The 18467-nt window shown below is 40.1% G+C and overlaps 1 protein-coding gene across 2 annotated transcripts; it reads right to left on the bottom strand.

Moving 5' to 3' along the window:
• Positions 1-980: 980 nt before the first annotated feature.
• Positions 981-17882, bottom strand: LOC135468228 (protein dachsous-like). Of its 2 annotated transcripts, XM_064746360.1 has the most exons (15): positions 17644-17882; positions 15964-16122; positions 15046-15345; positions 14237-14542; positions 13608-13907; positions 12489-12703; positions 12208-12304; positions 10940-11130; positions 9739-9928; positions 8616-9104; positions 6954-7113; positions 6035-6211; positions 4589-4930; positions 2500-2759; positions 981-1493 (listed from the first exon to the last, which is right to left on the bottom strand). In XM_064746360.1, exons 1-15 carry the CDS (start codon positions 17747-17749, stop codon positions 1438-1440), a joined length of 3348 nt encoding a protein of 1115 aa, XP_064602430.1. In that variant the 5' UTR covers positions 17750-17882; the 3' UTR covers positions 981-1437. The 2 variants fall into 2 exon arrangements, with proteins under 2 accessions (XP_064602430.1, XP_064602431.1); XM_064746361.1 differs by lacking the exons at positions 981-1493; positions 2500-2759 and having other exon boundaries at positions 4769-4947.
• Positions 17883-18467: the final 585 nt, after the last annotated feature.

Genomic DNA, 18467 nt, shown 5'->3' on the forward strand with positions numbered 1-18467 from the left:
ACTTCAGCCAAGGATCTGGTACGGTAAGGCGAAGAATAACCGGTCCTGAGAGGTTCGGTAAGAAAGTGCGAATTTCAAAATCCCAGAACAACTTAATAATGTAATCAGTTTTGTCACAGTTTGCCTTATTAGTACAGTGAAGTAACGGACTGACAGTGGAGAACAGGTTGCACCTCAAGGAAGAGTTCCAGTCTTTGTGGTTCTTTTGTTCTTTCTTTGGATGCATGTTTTTGAGTGAGTAAAGATATAGGCCGTTTGTCGTTAAATAAGTGTTATCATGAATTATGATGGTTAATTGTTAAGGTATGGGATAAGGTAGGCCCTATGGTATTACGAAACGTGTGGCAACGAATGGCGAAATCATACGTGAATCCTTGTCGAGAGCAGTCGTGTAAGTGAAATATTCTTGAGTATTGCGTAAAACACCAATCAAATAAATAAATAAATTGTCGAGAGCACATGTGATCGTATAGCTGTCATTAATATTAAAATGCGGTGCGGGACTATAAGGCTTACAGTTACATTTGTTATATATTTTGTAATTGATTGGTGTATTGCTCAAGAATTTTCAGAAAGTTATCATTGTGGTGCAGCGACTATCCCCACTCTATAGTGTCTAATGCAAAAAAAATGTATTTCTGTGTGACTGGAGTAGCGTGCCCTTTTTCGATTTTTTGACCAAAACATCGCTTCAGTTATTGTTTGGAGCTTTATAAGTCGGATGCTTGTCACATAACAGGAAAAGAAGAGTAAAACAGAATTTAAAAAAATGGCCTGTGCAAACAGCTGTCAGTCACGGCTATAATCAGTTTCGCTTCTTAAGGTGCACACTTTCTTGCACTTGGGAGATTCCCCGCCTTACCACACCAGGTCCTTTCAAAGCAATAGTGGACAATGGACAAAAGCTGTCATTTCCTAAGCTATTCTGCAACACGGTAACCCAGATGTATCATAACTTATGGTAAGGTGAAATTAAGTTCCAGACGTCTTCAAAAGAATGCATGCCGAATGCCTGTTTAACTGCATGGTTTTAAGGCAGACGATGAGCATGTTTCTTGAACTGCAGCTACCAAATTTACATTTATCTTTCGCTAATGGTGTGGAATATGTCATGTCTCTTCTCAGGACAAAGAGGGCCAAACGAAGACAAGATATCCGTAACACATTAAAACTTTCTAATAAGAAAAAAATTTCTGTACAAAGGTGACTCATCTGGAAGAGTCACAATTCACGAAGGAATGGATTGAAAAGAGGAGAGCAGAAAATATATAATTTAACCGTCAGCAGCGGAAATATGGTAGGCCTATTGAATTCCACCATTTGAAGGGCAATATCGAGTTCACGTCAGTCTTAATTGTCGATTCAGTTAGAGGTGTTGGCGGGTTAATCTGGCCAGTCCAACAAAAAATAGGAGGGAATAAATAAGATTGTTATAGCTCAAAACCACAGGCCTCTAGCACCAGCTGGCTTGGGTCTCATTGCTGGGGGGATACCTGAAATAACAAGACAAATATGTATGAATCTCCGAGTTCATTGTCTGACCGCTGGCATATTAATGGTATTAAAACTTTCCACAATGAATCAAGAGCAGAAATAACGGGATAGACGGAAATGGCATTCAGATTACATTCAAATAACAATCTGTGTGAAAATGCACGTAAAAACTTTTCTGTGACGATAACTGGAGCCTTTGTGGCCGAGTAGTTAGTGTGCCACCGCGGAGTAATGACACAGGAGTCTCTCCCCAATGCGATCGGTGTTAGTTCAAGTCCAGCTCATGGTGGCTTCCTCTTCGGTCATAAGTGGAAAAGTCTTCCGGCAACTTGCGGATGGTCGTTGGTTTTTCCCGGGTTCTGTCCGGTGTCCTTCCACCAAAATGCTCGTCGCCGTCGTTTATAGTGAAATATCCTTGAGCACGGCGTAAAACATCAATCAAATAAATAAATGTGACGAAAACTTCGGCTGTGATCATTCGTACATGGTTTAGTGAGGTAAATAAGCAGTTCTTGAATGTTCGCATAATACTGGTTTCTTAAATGGTACAGCGATGTTAAGGAGGTTCAAATATTGCATTTCTGTTTTTAAATATTCTGGGGATGTGGTTGAAGAGGGTTTTGAGGGGAAAACATACCGACACTCGCCGATGAAATCAAATTTTGTGTGCCAAGAATGGCTCAGATTATTGCCTTACAGTAACTATCTATCTCGTATCTGCATTATCTATAGTGTTAAAATGATTTTGATGTTTGAAAAAGTTGTGATGTTTGATCCGATACATAAATTTTATCGATTTTGAACGGTAGCACGTGGATGTTTTGTGGATTTATTTTTTCTATTCTAAAAATAATGGCAAATATTCGGTTTGCTCTGACCGATTTCTTGCCAAAAATCTCTTGATAGTGTTCGTGGCACTATGTTCAGAGCTATGGGTGTAGTTCCAAACACGGTCGTTGTATTTATCACTCATCACCCATGCATGTCTAAGCTGTATATACTTACTCCGAGCTGGTGGTTGCTCGGAGGCAGTCAGCTCGGCCCGGACATCCGTGTTCTTCACTCCGCTCCCTTTGGAGATATCCGATCCTTGCGAAGGAGGCCGATATTTCTCTTCCAGAGGAGAATTTTCATCAAACACCGATTTAGGTTGAAGTTTCCACCATTTCATGTCACCGCCGTCTGCGTACCCCGGTTTGTTCGTGGACACTGGGGGCTTTGTGGCGTAGCGTCCGGTTGGTGGAGCAACTTTACCGCCCCCAATCCTGAAACAATTAAGTTACATGTCAACATCTATACATTACCCTAATTATGTAACGGGGGTGGGGGGTGGTGGGCTCAGTGGCTCAGTTGCTTAGCGCGCTAGCACAGCGTAATGACCCAGGAGACTCTCACCAATGTGGTCGCTGTGAGTTCAAGTCCAGCTCATGTTGGCTTCCTCTCCGGCCGGAAGTGGGAAGGTCTGTCAACAACCTGCGGATGGTCGTGGGTTTCCTCCTACCAAAATGCTGGCCGCCGTCGTATAAGTGAAATATTCTTGAGTACGGCGTAAAACATCAATCAAATAAATAAATGTGACGAAAACTTCGGCTGTGATCATTCGTACATGGTTTAGTGAGGTAAATACGCAGTTCTTGAATGTTCGCAGTATACTGGTTTCTTATATGTTACAGCGATGAAAGAAAGAAAGAACATAACTGTTATGTAACTGTGACCATCAATTCGTAGAAGCCTTTTCTGAAATCAGATGGGTGGTGATGATTGTTTCTACTCTGCAACGTCGCTTATAGTTGGGTCATTTTCTAACGTGGCTTATATAACGATGCTTATAGTTCGCTTATAGTACGGTCCTGTATCGGTTACTCGTGACCATTTGCCAACAACTGCAATGTCGTCGCTCTTCTGGTTTTACTGTCTATGTCGTGGTCTTTCATAATGTAAGTTATGGTTGACAATTGGCATACGAATGTGTGTTACCACGCGTAAACATTGCACTGGTATCTCCTTATAGAAGGCCAGCCTCAATGCCGACTAATTTACAGTGTCCAAGACGAATCCAGGACAGAAGCCCCGCAGACAAAATCCCGTCGTCTTAATTAACCGGCAAAACATATCCGACAGTCTAACAAACATGATGTCAAATATTTGTTGACGGAAATTCATATACAGTGTGACTTTGTTTTCCATCTAAAAATTTGTCATCAGAGCGTATCCCAGTCTCACTGGGGTTCAACAGCTGACTGTCTTTGATGTCTCTAAAATAATATTATCGAATGCTTTCCGTGAGCAAATATACGTTTGTTTTACATACCACTACACTTAATTTGTTTGGATGAAATATTTCAGCATGGTGTACAGGTTATAGCTTACTATTTTATGTGTTCGCTGTAACAGATGTATTTAAAAATTTTGATTATTTAGAAATTTAAACCAAATTATATTATAGTTCACAGGAAAAATACTGTTTTTGAATACTCTTAAAAAGAATAAAAAAACATCTGCACTCGGAAAGATCGAAACAGGCATGTTTTGTTTATTTTGGTTTCTGAGGTTAAAACCATCACTGCTACAAATATTTGGAATGAATAATTTTCTTTAGAAGTATAAGGCTATAGTGTGTAAATTATATTTCTGGGATAGGAACGATTGACATATATATGTGTATAAGATCTGTGTTCTTAGAATAGGAAAAAAATTCTAACAAAAGGTGCAGTACAGCAACTGTTTACCATTATAGCCTTGTTTAGCTTTCAGATAAGCATTCTGTATGCCGTTGAGAGCTATATATCTCTTTAAGATCGTCAAAAACGGTTAGAAGACATGGAGATTTAACGAGTAAGAATTGGTTCTAATGATTGCAAACATGGCTTATGTCCACAGGGCTTTTGGTTGCAGGGTTTTTGTCCGCGGTGGCTTTTGTCTATCCCCTGTCCACTAAAAAAACTAAATACCCCCCCCCCCCCACAAAAAAAAATGAACATGTCTTTTTTTTTTTTTGGCTTATCTTTCAAATATGTACTCCGATGGATTATTACGTTGCTATTATCGGTGCTTTATCGTAGATTAATTAAGTATAACAATGAGTTGTACGTACAAATCTTTGCACCGGCTTGCGGCAAGCATACCAAGCCACGAGAGGGCTGCCAACGCCAGACCAGCAGCGATGGTGGAGAGTATACCAGTTGTCGCCTGACCCTCTGTCGTCTCCAACCACCAGTTGAGGTCGCTGGTCACGCAACATTCACACGTCACTTTGGTGACCGGGAACTGGTTGAATCGCCCGGATGATAAGTAAGCTACGGGATTTCCTTCCTCGCCATATGTTGTCCAGCGGATGACTTCTTCAACGGGCACAAAGTCCTTTTGGTTGTATATGGTAGAAGAACTTCCGGTGCTGTTGTTTCTCAACACGTAAACCAATACTTCACTTGTTCCTCTTTTAAAGTTAAAGTTCTTGTGTTATGGTTATGAGCGCAAAAAAACAAAACGTAAACCAACACTCCATTTGTTCACTTTATAAAGTTCAAAACGCTTTGGTATGGTTATCACCCCAAAAAAACAAAACGTAAACCAACACTTCATTTGTTCACTTTATAAAGTTCAAAACGCTTTGGTATGGTTATCACCCCAAAAAAACAAAACGTAAACCAACACTTCACTTGTTCACCGTATAAAGTTAAAGACGCTTTGGTATGGTTATCACACCAAAAGAACAAAGCGTAAACCAACACTTAACTTGTTCACCGTATAAAGTTAAAGACGTTTTGTATCGTTATCACCCCAAAGAACCCCAAAGATTATGACTCTCTGAAGAATATATCCATACTCCTTACAGCGCATTGCTGCTCACTACGTTCACTTAATGTCACTGCCGCCACAATACCACAATACACCGCCACACAACAACGCCGAGGTCATTGGGGTCACGGTGATGAGGCAGAAAGTGATGTCAGAAAAGCTCTGTCTCAACCTTTATTTCTATTATACTTGAGACACATGCATTCTCTTACTCTAAAGTATAGGCCTACACAAAACGATACTAACGCATATCTGAAACAATTTTATATACGAATGCTGATTAATGGTTAGGCTAGGTCTAAACAAACCATCGTGCGCTGCACAGGCTCCCAAGGTCAGGCTAGCCTAGTGGTGACAGTGATGGAAAGCGAACGTAGAGAGCGGCGCATGCGCTGTAAGGAGTATGGAATATGCCACCCATGCATGCGCAGCAAATTACAGCTTCTTCCAAAAATAGAGGAATTAAAAATGATACTCACACAATCTTAAAAATAGATCTTGAAAAATATTAATTTGTTCAGGATTTTTTTATATCAAAAGAATGTGCTCATGAATCTACAACGAAATATATGGGCTTACGAATGAACTACGAAATATATGGGCTTAAGAATGAACAACGAAATATATGAGCTTATGAATGACCAATGAAATATTTCAGCAACTTGGACGCGGTTTGATTTTAGAATAGTATACCTTAAAATATGTGACTACAGTTTAATACAAGCTGTGAGAAGGTTCTTACTGTGTAGATCCGGCTCTAACCTCACCAACTCTCGCCACAAATCCGGGGAAAAGCCCAGCCATCGCTGACGTGAACTGAGCCTTGCCGGAAGCGTCGAAGAAAGATGGTTGTCGGTAGACGTCCATCTTCACTAGAGACTCTTCACAGACGTATGTGTCAATCCGCACTCCAACTGCTCTGTGGAATACAGTGTATAAATATGATTTTAGTGGAATGTTTGACACCAAGGTATGACAGTTTACCAAATGTACTTAGCACAAATTCACAGAGCACCCGAATTTGAGAAACGGAGTCTATACTCTTTTCTCACTTTTCTTTGCGATTTAATAGTTATATCTTCGTTATATTGCGTAAAGATATCGTTCTTTTCGAATATTTTCGGATATCATTTTTATCAATAGAATATTGGGGTTATTAGCAAACATTTCGTTTATCCTTCGTGTAAATACAGGACATTCAACACAACTGATCACGTTTATCTACATTTCATCTCAGTTCCTCTATCAAAGCAAATCTGTTCTCTGCATATCAACCCGATAGCGAAAGCTCTACGTATATACATACTTTCACTGCATTTCATATTTTTCATTTTAATCACATTTTCAGTTGTTAACTTCTCTTGCGTCTTTCCGGAATCAATGAAAACTTATGCCTTCTTCTCTTTTTATGAATCCGCCCCCATTTATTATTATTTTTTGTTCTTTCTTAGTTCTTTTTTAAACTTTGTATTGAAAATTAGTCTTGTTAGTATTGACCCGGAACATCCATTACGGTTTGATGACTGGTATACGAATGTCTGCTTCAAGGCCTAAATTTATGTATTCATGAGACACCGACAGTGTTTCACTCTTCTGGTTGATAGGTAATCTAGTGGTGTTTTTGAAGTAAACTAAGTAAACTACGTATAAATAAGCCGTACTCCGACACTTCTGGTGGAAACCCTGTGTCCTGAGCCTGTACATAGAGTAGATAGCGCAGATTAGAGATCAGCTTCTGTTTGGTTTGGATGACACCTGACACAGAACCGATCTCAAACTCGTGAGAAATCCCAAGGATGGAATACTCCAGGATCTTGCTGGCTGAAACGGAGAGAAACAATAATCTTCCTGGTAGAACCAATTCCAAATGTAATGACTGGCTCCAAGAAATAATCAACTTGGGCCTGTTCTACAAGGCAGTAGCAAACTGCGCCTGGTGTAACTTCCATGACAACATATAGTGAAGAGGAAGGTCACTGAGGTAAAGGCGCTTGGCGTAGTGTTACGGCAGCTTTGTAGAAGCGGGCCCCCCTATCTATATACCAAAGGTAAGAAAAATTTATACGAGGACAATGCCGCCAGTGCGCAGGACAAGACATATATGCTTTTCGTGGTATGGATTTCTTAGTCAATGAAGCGGCACATAATGCTCAAAGTAAATGTTATACTGGTATGCACATTCATAACTTTGAGCATCCGGGTTCCTCTTAGCAAGCAGGATATGATAAATAACATGGAGTTAACTGCGCGAAATGCTGATTTTTGCCGATTGCTAAAGTTTAAAGTACTGCAGGTCAATGAAACTATCATATTTGAAGTTTACGCTCATTCTGATTACTTTTCCAGAAAAAAAGGTATGAAACCTAAAATGTATAGTTTTTCATTATTTATGCCAAACTCTTATTCAAGACCTATCTCGCCTCGGTTAAGTTTGGTTTTATTTTGGCCTCCATACTCTAGTCACGTGACTAAATAGTGTGCTGATGATTGGCTCAGAGCAACTCTGACATCATTTCAAAACTATGAATATGGTAATTTCTCTTGTGTTTGATTTATTTATTTATTTATTTGGTGTTTTACGCCGTACTCAAGAATATTTCACTTATACGACGGTGGCCAGCATTATGGTGGGAGGAAAACGTGCAAAGCTCGGGAGAAACCCACGACCATCCTCAGGTTACGCTGCGCTAGCGCGCTCACACATGTATAAATATGAGGTACCTCAAGGCAATGAAGTTTGGTCTCAAAGTCAAAGTCAAGGAATTCAAAATTATTAGAAAATTCCTCCAACTGTATTTTCTTTGCAATTATAGAGACACTCAACATCAATTCCTAGAGCTTGCTGTGTTATGTGTCAGTGGCGAATGGCAATTTTGTTAGTGAGTATGTGGGTGATTTTACAGTTATTAGAATCCAGGGGATAAAGTATAAAAGAAAGACGTAATGACCCAGGCGTAATGACCCAGAAGTCTCTCACCAATGCGGTCGCTGTGAGTTCAAGTCTAGCTCATGCTGGCTTCCTCTCCGGCCGTAAGTGGGAAGGTCTGTCAACAACCTGCGGATGGTCGTGGGTTTCCCCCGGGCCCTGCCCGATTTCCACCCACCGTAACGCTGACTGCCGTCGTATAAGTGAAATATTCTTGAGTACGGCGTAAAACACCAATCAAATAAATAAACCAAATAAATAAAAGAAAGAGATCATGGTATGACGGAAACAGAGCCAATACTTCTAGCAAAATGGCCACTAAAGGAAGTGATTCAAATCATCCGGAAGTCTTTCAGTAACAGCTAAGATGGTAATGTGCCATTTACAGCAAACTTACGTTTATCTGTGTCGATGGCTGAGACCAATCCAACCATGGTACCCTTAGCGGAATCATACCGGGCTTCAAAATCATAAAACGACTTTAGGAATACAGGTCGATTATCGTTTTCATCTAAAATGACCACCGTGACCGACGCCGTTGCTGACAAAGGCGGAGAGCCGCGATCTGACGCCACAACGTCAAACGCGACAACGCTCACATCCTCTCGATCTAAATGGGACGCTAACGTAACTTCCCCATCTAGTGAAACGTCGAAGTAGTCTCTTCCCTCTGGAGTGGTGATGTTGAATATAACATCGCCATCCAGTCCGCTGTCCCCGTCCGTGACGTTCAAACTGACCACTGGGGCATCCACGTCTTCGTTTTCGATGATATGAACCAGGTAGTTGTCCGGAGAGAAGACAGGGGCGTGGTCGTTTACCTCAAGTACGTTAACTATCACCGACACTGCTGCGACCATGCCCCCAGAGTCCGTCACTGTAACCCCTGAAACACAGTCACAGATAACACGATGTGTATTGTATAACAGAATATACATAGGACAGCATCTAATAAAATAGAGATAGCACGTTAAGTGACATATACATCACATATAACTACGCAAACCGTTAACTGAAACGCAGATAGCCCGTTACTATATTTAACACATAAGACACAGTTACGGTATGCATTCTATATGGAGAATCTGAATAGAGAATCACCTGTTTCTACTCTACAGGTATCTGTAAAGATAAAGTTTATGCTAAGTTACAGATGCCATGATTGGACTAAAAGAATCAGCTACATGCAAGCTAGGAAACAGCTAACAGGCTTTCTAAGAGCGCAAGCTACTGCCAATGCGAAATGTTCAATTCCCGAACTACAGACAAAGGGATTACAATTATGGGGTACTTCGTGATGGTGAAGAATCGTTTAAAAATTTCGTGAAATTCGATCCAAATGTGGATCACCACTAAAATCTATTGGATTGGTGTTTGGCCAAAGACAATACTGTGTTCAAACCTTTAGCGTATAGTTGCTAACAGACATTTTATAATGGACATGGATCATTTAAAACTCCAAAAATATCACCTCCTTTGTTGTATAATGATAGAAATGGCGTATAGTGAGGAATGGTTACTCAGAATAAGGGATTCAGGGGCTGCTGGGTCTTCACTGTCAATGGTCTGTGCGAGGACCAGGGCACATCCGTTCCTTGTGTCTAGGGTGAAAAACTGACGGTCTACAGTGGGTGCCAGGTTGTACGATAATACTTCCTTATCGTCTTCGTCTTGAGCTGTACAGTTCCAGGGTAAGTGGTAACCAACTGGCTATAAGCAATAAAAGGTCAAAACCAGGTAAAGCAATAAGACGGATGGAAATTTATGAAGTGTGTTCGACTGAAGCAACGACAACATGATATCTGGACTGGCTAGTTATAACCAACTAGGTGATGGGATGGGAGTTCAGATTTCGCTGCTGGGCTGCCGTTTTAAATCACGGAATTTATCAGGAATTAATGCTTAAAGCATAGATGAAACGCTTGGTTTTACTTCTTAATATGAAGTACATGACATAGCATAACATATAAAAGGGGGGAAAAAGCTTCTCAGCTTTCTTCTTGTAGCGTATAATTGACTTTAGAATATACAGTTTTCCTAAGGCCCCAGTTGAGTATAAGAACTTCAGAACATAAAAAACATATGCAATTAGTCTGCACCTTGGTGAAGTTAATAGTACGCTCGAGTTTCTTGAAATATACATGGAAGCATAAAATACAAACAGGAACAAAGGGAGTTAAAAACAAAATGTGTATTTAATACCCGTGTATGTTTACTGAGGCAAATCATTCACTCTTCAAACTAAAGAGCTGCATTAACACATGGGTCGCGGACTAACTGCATACAACCTGTTTCTTTCAGCCAATTGTCTATATTCAGTTGTCTGTAAAACCCATTATTGATGCAGCCAAGGCAAATGCGTTCTTGGTATCGAAACCAGGCTTATGGAGTATAACATTATGAATTAGAAAACATATTCTGACTGCATTTTCTGAGCAACAGTACGAACGTTCAACACATCAATGTGTAGAGCTTGTGGTGTTACGTTTCACTAACTGAAGACAATTATGGTATCAACTATGACTGATTTTACAGAGAGCTGAGTATAGTCGACTGGTTAAACTGGTTAGTTATGCTCCGCTTGTAAGTGGTTATAAAGTAACAGTTATAAAGTTATAGAGTAACAGCTGTAAGCATTCGGTGCAACATTTTGGGAGTGTGGTTACTCCTCGAACTCTTTAAGTGTTAACGCGGCGTTTTAGTTTCCAGAGTGTCCATTACCTCTTCCTCGTTCATCTCAAGTGTCACTGCCGAAGATGGAAGTCTTGGAGCTTCATTCACGTTCAGAATCTTCACTCTCAGAATCCCAGTTCCGCTTAACAGTTCCCCATCGAATGCTTTTATCATAAGCATGTATAATTTGGCTCTCTCGTAATCAAAGTTTGGATTTGACGCCACGGAAACTTCTCCGGCTGAAGCAGACATAGTTTACGCACTGTAGATCTTCAAGTTTTTCGACATCTAAAGCACTTTTCAGTGGAATTTATACAAGGAATTATTATGAAAATAGCAGCAAAAATAGTTGATTTCTGTCACTGAGGACGCAAGCTTTACAAAACTGTGAAATTATTTCACTACATCTTATAGTTCTCTTGGAATTTTTCAAAATATTGGTCGCAGTGGTGGTTGAAAAGGTGTCCAGAATTAGGTTAGTCGTTTTCATACTGATAATATAGCAAAAATCATTTATCTGATGGTTGTTTTAAGCCACACATAAAAGTATTTCACCTGTGTGATGCCGATCAGATTTTTGGTTGGGGGAAACTGGGCAGAACCATGAGGAAACCGTTGCAACTCGACATCGTAATTCGAAGGACTTCATGACTGGTTGTACTCCGATAATTTTAATGATAGACATAAATGCACATGTTAAGTTTCGTTTTATTTAATCGTAGACGTAAATATGTTTAAGTAAAATTAATGCAACTAAATTACTCTATATTTACGCAAATTCACAAATAAACATGTTTTAGGACTAAATGGGAAAATGCTCAATTTGATCGGGATCCAGCCTTTTTCCCCACTGGCCCTTTTCCCCCATAGGCCATTTCCCCAGGGCATATTCCCCATTGGCCCTTTTCCCCACTGGCCTTTTCCCCCATAGGCCCTTTCTCCACTATAGATACAAATCAATTAGAAAACATGCACTACTATGTGATTTGAAATATAATAAAAAATGGGTATTGTTGTAAAACTGTGTTGTAAAACAAATTTTTGAGGAAATGACCTATGGGGAAAAAGGCCAGTGGGGAAAAGGGCCCATGGGGAATGTGCCCCGGGGAAAGGGCCCATGGAGAATGTGCCCTGGGGAAAAGGGCCAGCGAGAAAAAAGGCCTACACCCCAGGTTGATCAACTGGATTCATGCACGAGCTATCCATGTATAATGTATTGTATAAACTCTGTTGGAGTAATGTTTCTAAAATTTGTATCTTTTCTTGGGGGGGTGGGGTGGGGGTGGTAATGAAGTTTGTTATATTGGCAAGTATACTTATGGGATCCAGCGTAAACTTGGAGTTGCCGTCAGAAGGATGTACTGTCATATTATAGGTGATACTAGAGCCGGCATCCTGATCCGATCCTGATACCTGTAATGGTTAAATACAGCATACAAGACCCAAGGTATAATCTCTTGGACCGCAACACTAGGTTATCGTTATCGCCTCAGTTTGGTGCAATGTTTTTCTCAATATCTGCGATTTAGCCTACTTTGAACTACGGTATATGAGTTATGCTACGAATAATATTACATAAGTGACCTTGTAATAATACCTTGAAAATTGTGCCGGCTTTGACAAAGTCCTCCTTCAAATTCAGAAAGGCGGGCAGATTGTCCAGATTCGGTGGTTCGTTAACATCTTTGATGTTGACGTAAATACTCTTCGCTTGACTAACCTTCTTCCCATTGCTAACCGTCACAGATATCTCGTAGGAAGATATCTTCTCAAAGTCAAAGTTTGGATTGTCAATGTACCAAACTTCGCCCTCTGGGTAAAGAAAAAAAAGAACGTGCAATCCAGTCAGTTTGAGCGGTTACAGAATGTTAGATTGTATATAACTATGTTAAAAGATTCGCGTTTATTTAGGACAAAGACTGCCAACTCGACAGGATCTACATAGTGCTTTGTATAAGGAACATGCAGTCTAACGGTTACCGGTTATAAAATATCCAGCTGTATACAACGCACATGTTGTTATAGGGCATAACATGGTACCGATGCACGTATACATTTGGTCTGATGATACTATATGACATAAAAATTGTTAAGTACGACGTTAAGCCTCAAGCACTCACTCACTTTTCTTTTAAATCATTAGTTAAAAATCCCATCCCCAAGTATTTTGGCGCATTCTATATCAAGTGGGCATACAAAATGGGCCGTACTTTGACACTCAATATCTCCGAAACCCTCTTACGTCAGCTTCTAAAAATTTACACTCAAAAGCCATTATGCCATAAGTATACAGACCAAATTTTATTTTCATCCTTTAAGATTTCTGTTCATGGGACCAAAATCAAAATAGAATCAAAAACGCATGTTTCGGACATTTCAAAATGATGCTCTACCTTGTTTTACTTGAAAAGGTGATCAATTCCTTGTCCGCCGCAGAGAAAACCATCTTGATTCAGCAAAACTTGTGCCTATCTGGCAGAAGGGTTTCTCTGACACTAGAGACAATTTCTCCAGACGACACTTGATTGACGCGTGTCACACAGGTGCAGCTCGCGCTCTGCTCATGACACCTGGCAGGTGATGCAATGTGGGTCACCAAAACGTGCGTTTTTGAGGTTGTGTTTTCATTTTAACCCTATGTACAAGTTTTTCTTCAGTATACATACACTATGACGACTAAATTTCCGGTTGGAGGTAACCAGAGTGCCCAGTATACCTTTGTAGGTAATCCTAAACTTCCGATCATCCGGCGACACAGTCATGTTGTAGATCAGGGTTCCGTTGATCATGTCTATAGTCCTCGCGTGGAAGATCTTCAGACCATATTTTTCCGTCTCCTTTACAAAAACCGTCAGTGGAAGATTCCAGATCTCCGGGACATCGGTGATATCCACGATCCTGATGGTGAGCAATCCCGAGTCCGTGAAGCCCTCCTTGTCCATGACGGTGACATTGATGGTGTAGAGGTTGGTGACCGACGGATCGAGGCCCGTGGGGTTGTGCACCACTAACTCACCTAAAACAAGGACGTCTCAAAGTTATACTGAGATCACCATTAGAGTATACAACGCTGTTCAGAGTTTGCACTTTGCATAAGAAACGTATAAACTTATATCAAAGTTTTCATTACAAGGAGCCAACGAGTCCAGAGAGTTGATTACCTTCAAAGGGATCGTCAATTTGATAATTGATGACAAACATATAAACACAGAAAGATTTCTTTAAAAAAAAGAAGTGAGGGTGTAAGAATAGAAGTTATTTAGTTTATGGGCTTGCTTCGTGACTGAGTGAAGTTAATTGCTTGCTTTATAGCACAGCTCTGTATGTATTTAAAAACATAGTCACCAGTTGCTGGGTTCAGAACGAATGGATCTCCAAACTCTGACGGAGGCACAGACGTAAACGTGTACATCAACTGTTCATTGCGATCCTCGTCGAACGCCTGGACGTAATAGATTGGACCTAGCGTTCCTCTGGGCAGCGTCAGCGTCACACCCATATTGAGGATTTTTGGCGGTTCGTTAACATCCTCCACAATGATTGTAAGAACCTGGGTGGAGTACAGCTCTTTGTCCTTTACCTCCAACGCAAGGCGGTACACATTTTTCGTTTCGTAATCCAAACCCGGATTGGTTTGTAACGTAATCACACCTGGTGAGAAAAAATGAGGACAAAAGACGAATAATATTGGTGGTGCAGGACATGCAGATCATTCTGGTCGATGACAAGTGGTCTTCAAGGATCGTTTGACAGCGCACACGGCAACACGAGCTTATTGTCATCAAGGCCCTACAAAGATTGACAACGTGTGTTGAGGGAACTCCAACTCCGTCCAACACAGGACTGACAGGATCCAAGCAAATGCCAAGGGCCGCTTGACCACGGCCCACTCCATGGATTGGCTGATTGGTAGGTCGATTGATTTTCTAATATAGTTTCATACATGCATAGAAGTGAAAATTATTCAGTGTATTCAACTGAATAATCATTCATGTGACTTCTGCCTACATGACTTCTAAATGGCCGTGGGTTTTCTGCCCGTTTTTTTTTTTGCTTATCATAATGCTGGTCGCCGTCGTATAAGTCAAATATTCTCGAGATCGGCGTAAAACACCAATCAAATAAATAAATAAATAAATTCATTTTCATCTTACCTGACGGAAAAACGTCAAATGGAGCGTTGATGGGTGATATCAGGCTGTACGTGACTTTGTCTCCTTCTGGGTCTGTAGACAACAGATTGTATATAACGTAGGTGGGTAAGGTGTCCTCCGGCAGGTACACCAAGCCTGGCAAATTATCAAACGTGGGCTTCTCATTGACGTCAATGACGTTCACCGTTAGCGTCTCCGTAGCCGTCAGATTGCCGTCGTCCACGGTGACATCGAGGACGTACTGGGAGATGTTCTCGTAGTCAAACCTCGGGTTAGGAGGTGAACTAATTTCTCCAGTAACTGAAAAAGATGAGACGGCTTGGGGGAAATTGGCAGAATGAATGTTTGAAATTGTGACATTCCCACAGTAAAAAATGGTCCTGTTCCACAAAGCATATTAAACACCTTGTTGCTATTGTATAGTTACAATCAACTTAACATGCTTCACACAAGTTGTCGCTATTGTGGTTACTATAAACTTACACTACGATGTCTTTGTGAAATGGGGCCTGTCGATATCAAATTCACAACACATTGTTTTCATTGACTTTGTTTCAAATTCCGATAAGATCAGTTTTCAATTTGATACGATACTGTCGTGACAGAGTTATGATTTATAAACAAATTCAAACATGATGAAATATATATAATGGTACCACACATAAAATACGTAAGATATAGTTTAATGGTTTAAACATTGAAGCGTAGCCGCTTTCAAAACACGTGTGATCAAGAAACTGTAGCAATTCTGAATTCCTGAGCAGAGCTCTTGAAACGAATTTTTGCAAAAAAAGAGCCAAAGATTGTTCAGAGAAGACGAGAGTATTCTGCTCAGTGCACAGTAATATTTCATCGTGTTTGTCACAATAACGCCAGTTTATAAGCGGAAAGCACAAAGTTCACATGACCTGAGCTTACCACTGTCGATGATGAACGGTCCGCCAGGTGGAGATGAGACCATTGTGTATATAAAGGGAGACCCATCAGGATGCCTCGCTGTTGCTTCCATGGTCTTAAATGGACTCGTCCGATTTTCGAAAATATCGATTGTCTTCGGCAAGAAGTTAAAGTTTGGAGCTGAGTTTATAGAAAGGAAAAAATACAGGCTAGTGTTTGGAATGACATTACCTTATTTAATGATGTTGTTGAGAAATTCCTGTGCTTATGCATTTATTCGATAACGAATTAAGGCGTATGTTTCTTATCCACTACTTCTGTTTTTGTTTTTTTTTTTGGCAATTGTTACCAGATTATCACAGTGAATTTTATAGGAAACATCCGCCAAAGCGCACAAGACAATTCAATTCACAATTAAGGTTGGGATTTATATATATTAGTTAACTCTTGGCTACACATCACAACAAAACAAGAATTCTGACATAGAGGATATTGCACAGTGAAGGTTGAATACCATTATTATTGTTCGAGTGAAAAGTTCGAAAGCGAAGTGGACTGGCGCATTAAACCAACCTTCATTGTGCAATATTCTATTCTATCCTGACATTTTCTCTACATGTATATAAATGCGTATCAGTTTATCCGTTGCATCCGTGAAAAAAAATAAGCAATGTGCCATCTTCGTCGTATTTCTGATTCTATTCATACACGCTACAAGTTTGTTCACGTCCGCGCTCACAAAACCCTTTTACAGTTTTAAACGCTGTCTGTAAGTAATTATACATTCTACAAAGGTGCTTAATGCTAATGCAATATAGGTATTTACGTAAATTAAGCACATGAAGAATTTCGATCTCTCTTTTTGGCGAACTACTAGTATATATTGCGCGGAAGTGCACGGCCGTGGGTCATGGGTCAAGGTCGCCAGCAGTGTTATAACAAAATGTAATAAAGTGATATTTAACCAGTGAAGATATCATTTTTATCAGTGAAGGAAATACTGGGATTTCACTGATGTATAAATAATAAACTAATATAGCTAACTGCTTTTTGCCGTTAGAACAATACAATTCATAATTCAGGGTAGGATCCTATATATATTATAACTGCATCTTCATGTACATAAAACAAGTTAAAAGTGACTGGCATTGGACGAAACGGGAAAACAGAATAGATGAATGTCCACTGAAAAGTCGGTCAGTGCAAAAGGCTACAGTGTTGAGAGTAAAACGGGAATGGGGACGACAGTGTGAAAGAATACACAATGGTCACACGTAACCAATAAAATCGAGCCCCTTTTTCAGGTTACCTTTGTTTCTAACTGTTTATACTCCTCCATGGCTTACGCTGAATTACAAGTAGGTAAAGAAAAATGAATGGTGTTAATTACAAGGGAACATTGTACACGGGAACCCGGAGACTTTTCGTCCGCCAGACACATTTGGTAAATAAATTAATATAACCCTATAAAAGAAGCTTCAAATGATATTCGTCTGTAATGTCATAGTTTTTCAGCATGTGTTCACAAACCATTACGTAACAGTAAGTGCACGTATCACCATGTCAGCCAGAGCTGAACACGTTTCCCATCATTATAAGCAGCTGTCTCTAAATTGTCTTAAACAGAAAGAAATGCTTCATTTTGAAAAAAAAGCTAAAGAAATACAAAGATTTACTAAGTGTCTATTTGTAAACACCTACGTCCGACGCCCGTGACAACCCATATCGTCACTGTCATAACAAGTGTTGTATACGTAACACATCGGGTCCATTCCACAACGACTGTTCTACCGTCTTGCGTCCCCATATTATGTCTTCTGCCGGCATCTGAAAATAAAACTTTTGCCACGGCTGCTTTCGTTGTTTCTCATGAAAACATTCTTTCCAGCAGAAATAGCTTTATATGCATCAGTGAGTGACATATCTTTTAAATCTCGCAATGTTTCACCAACTGTGCAAGGACACTATGAGAGTTAATGTTGATCACGTGATCAGGAGAGACACGAGTATAGATAGGATTGGTTTCTGACTGGTCCAGTCCAATTACGAGTTCAATATCTCTCCGTTTAGCCAGGTTGTAAATTTCACTTCTTCATTTCACATGTTTGCCCGTCAGTAAAGAGTACACAGGGTCATAAATAAATTTCCATCAGATTAATATTTGTTTGGCAAGGCACTCGTGTATGTTAAGAGATTGATTGATAAATAAGAAAAGACGGTGTGGTGAGCCACGTACATGTACTACATAAATGTAACCGATGATTCCTTAGGTTGTTCGGCCAATAACTAAATAGGCCTACCCCACGATACGTCAAGGCTGTAACATATCACTTATTAATATGCTCTATGTTGTTCTGTTCAACCGGGCATATACACAAACATAGGTGCATATATAGGCTTCTTTGATTAAAGGTTAATGTGTATGAATTTATTTATTTCGCCAGTGCTTTACACCGAACTTAACACTGTTTCACTTACGGGTACAGTTGGTTTGCACTTAACATAATAACATTTCACTTAGAAGT

This window comes from Liolophura sinensis, chromosome 6, assembly GCF_032854445.1.
Source record: "Liolophura sinensis isolate JHLJ2023 chromosome 6, CUHK_Ljap_v2, whole genome shotgun sequence".
NCBI classification, from domain to species: domain Eukaryota; kingdom Metazoa; phylum Mollusca; class Polyplacophora; order Chitonida; family Chitonidae; genus Liolophura; species Liolophura sinensis.

Excerpts from the sequence above, each read along its gene's own strand:
- LOC135468228 (XM_064746360.1), bottom strand. The coding sequence starts at position 17,749 with ATGGGGACGCAAGACGGTAGAACAGTCGTTGTGGAATGGACCCGATGT. Across the intron at positions 16,123-17,643 it reads GGTTGTCACGGGCGTCGGAC|CTCCAAACTTTAACTTCTTG; the intron begins GTAGGTGTTTAC and ends CTATAAACTCAG. Across the intron at positions 7,114-8,615 it reads AGCCATCGACACAGATAAAC|CCAGCAAGATCCTGGAGTAT; the intron begins GTAAGTTTGCTG and ends TCTCCGTTTCAG.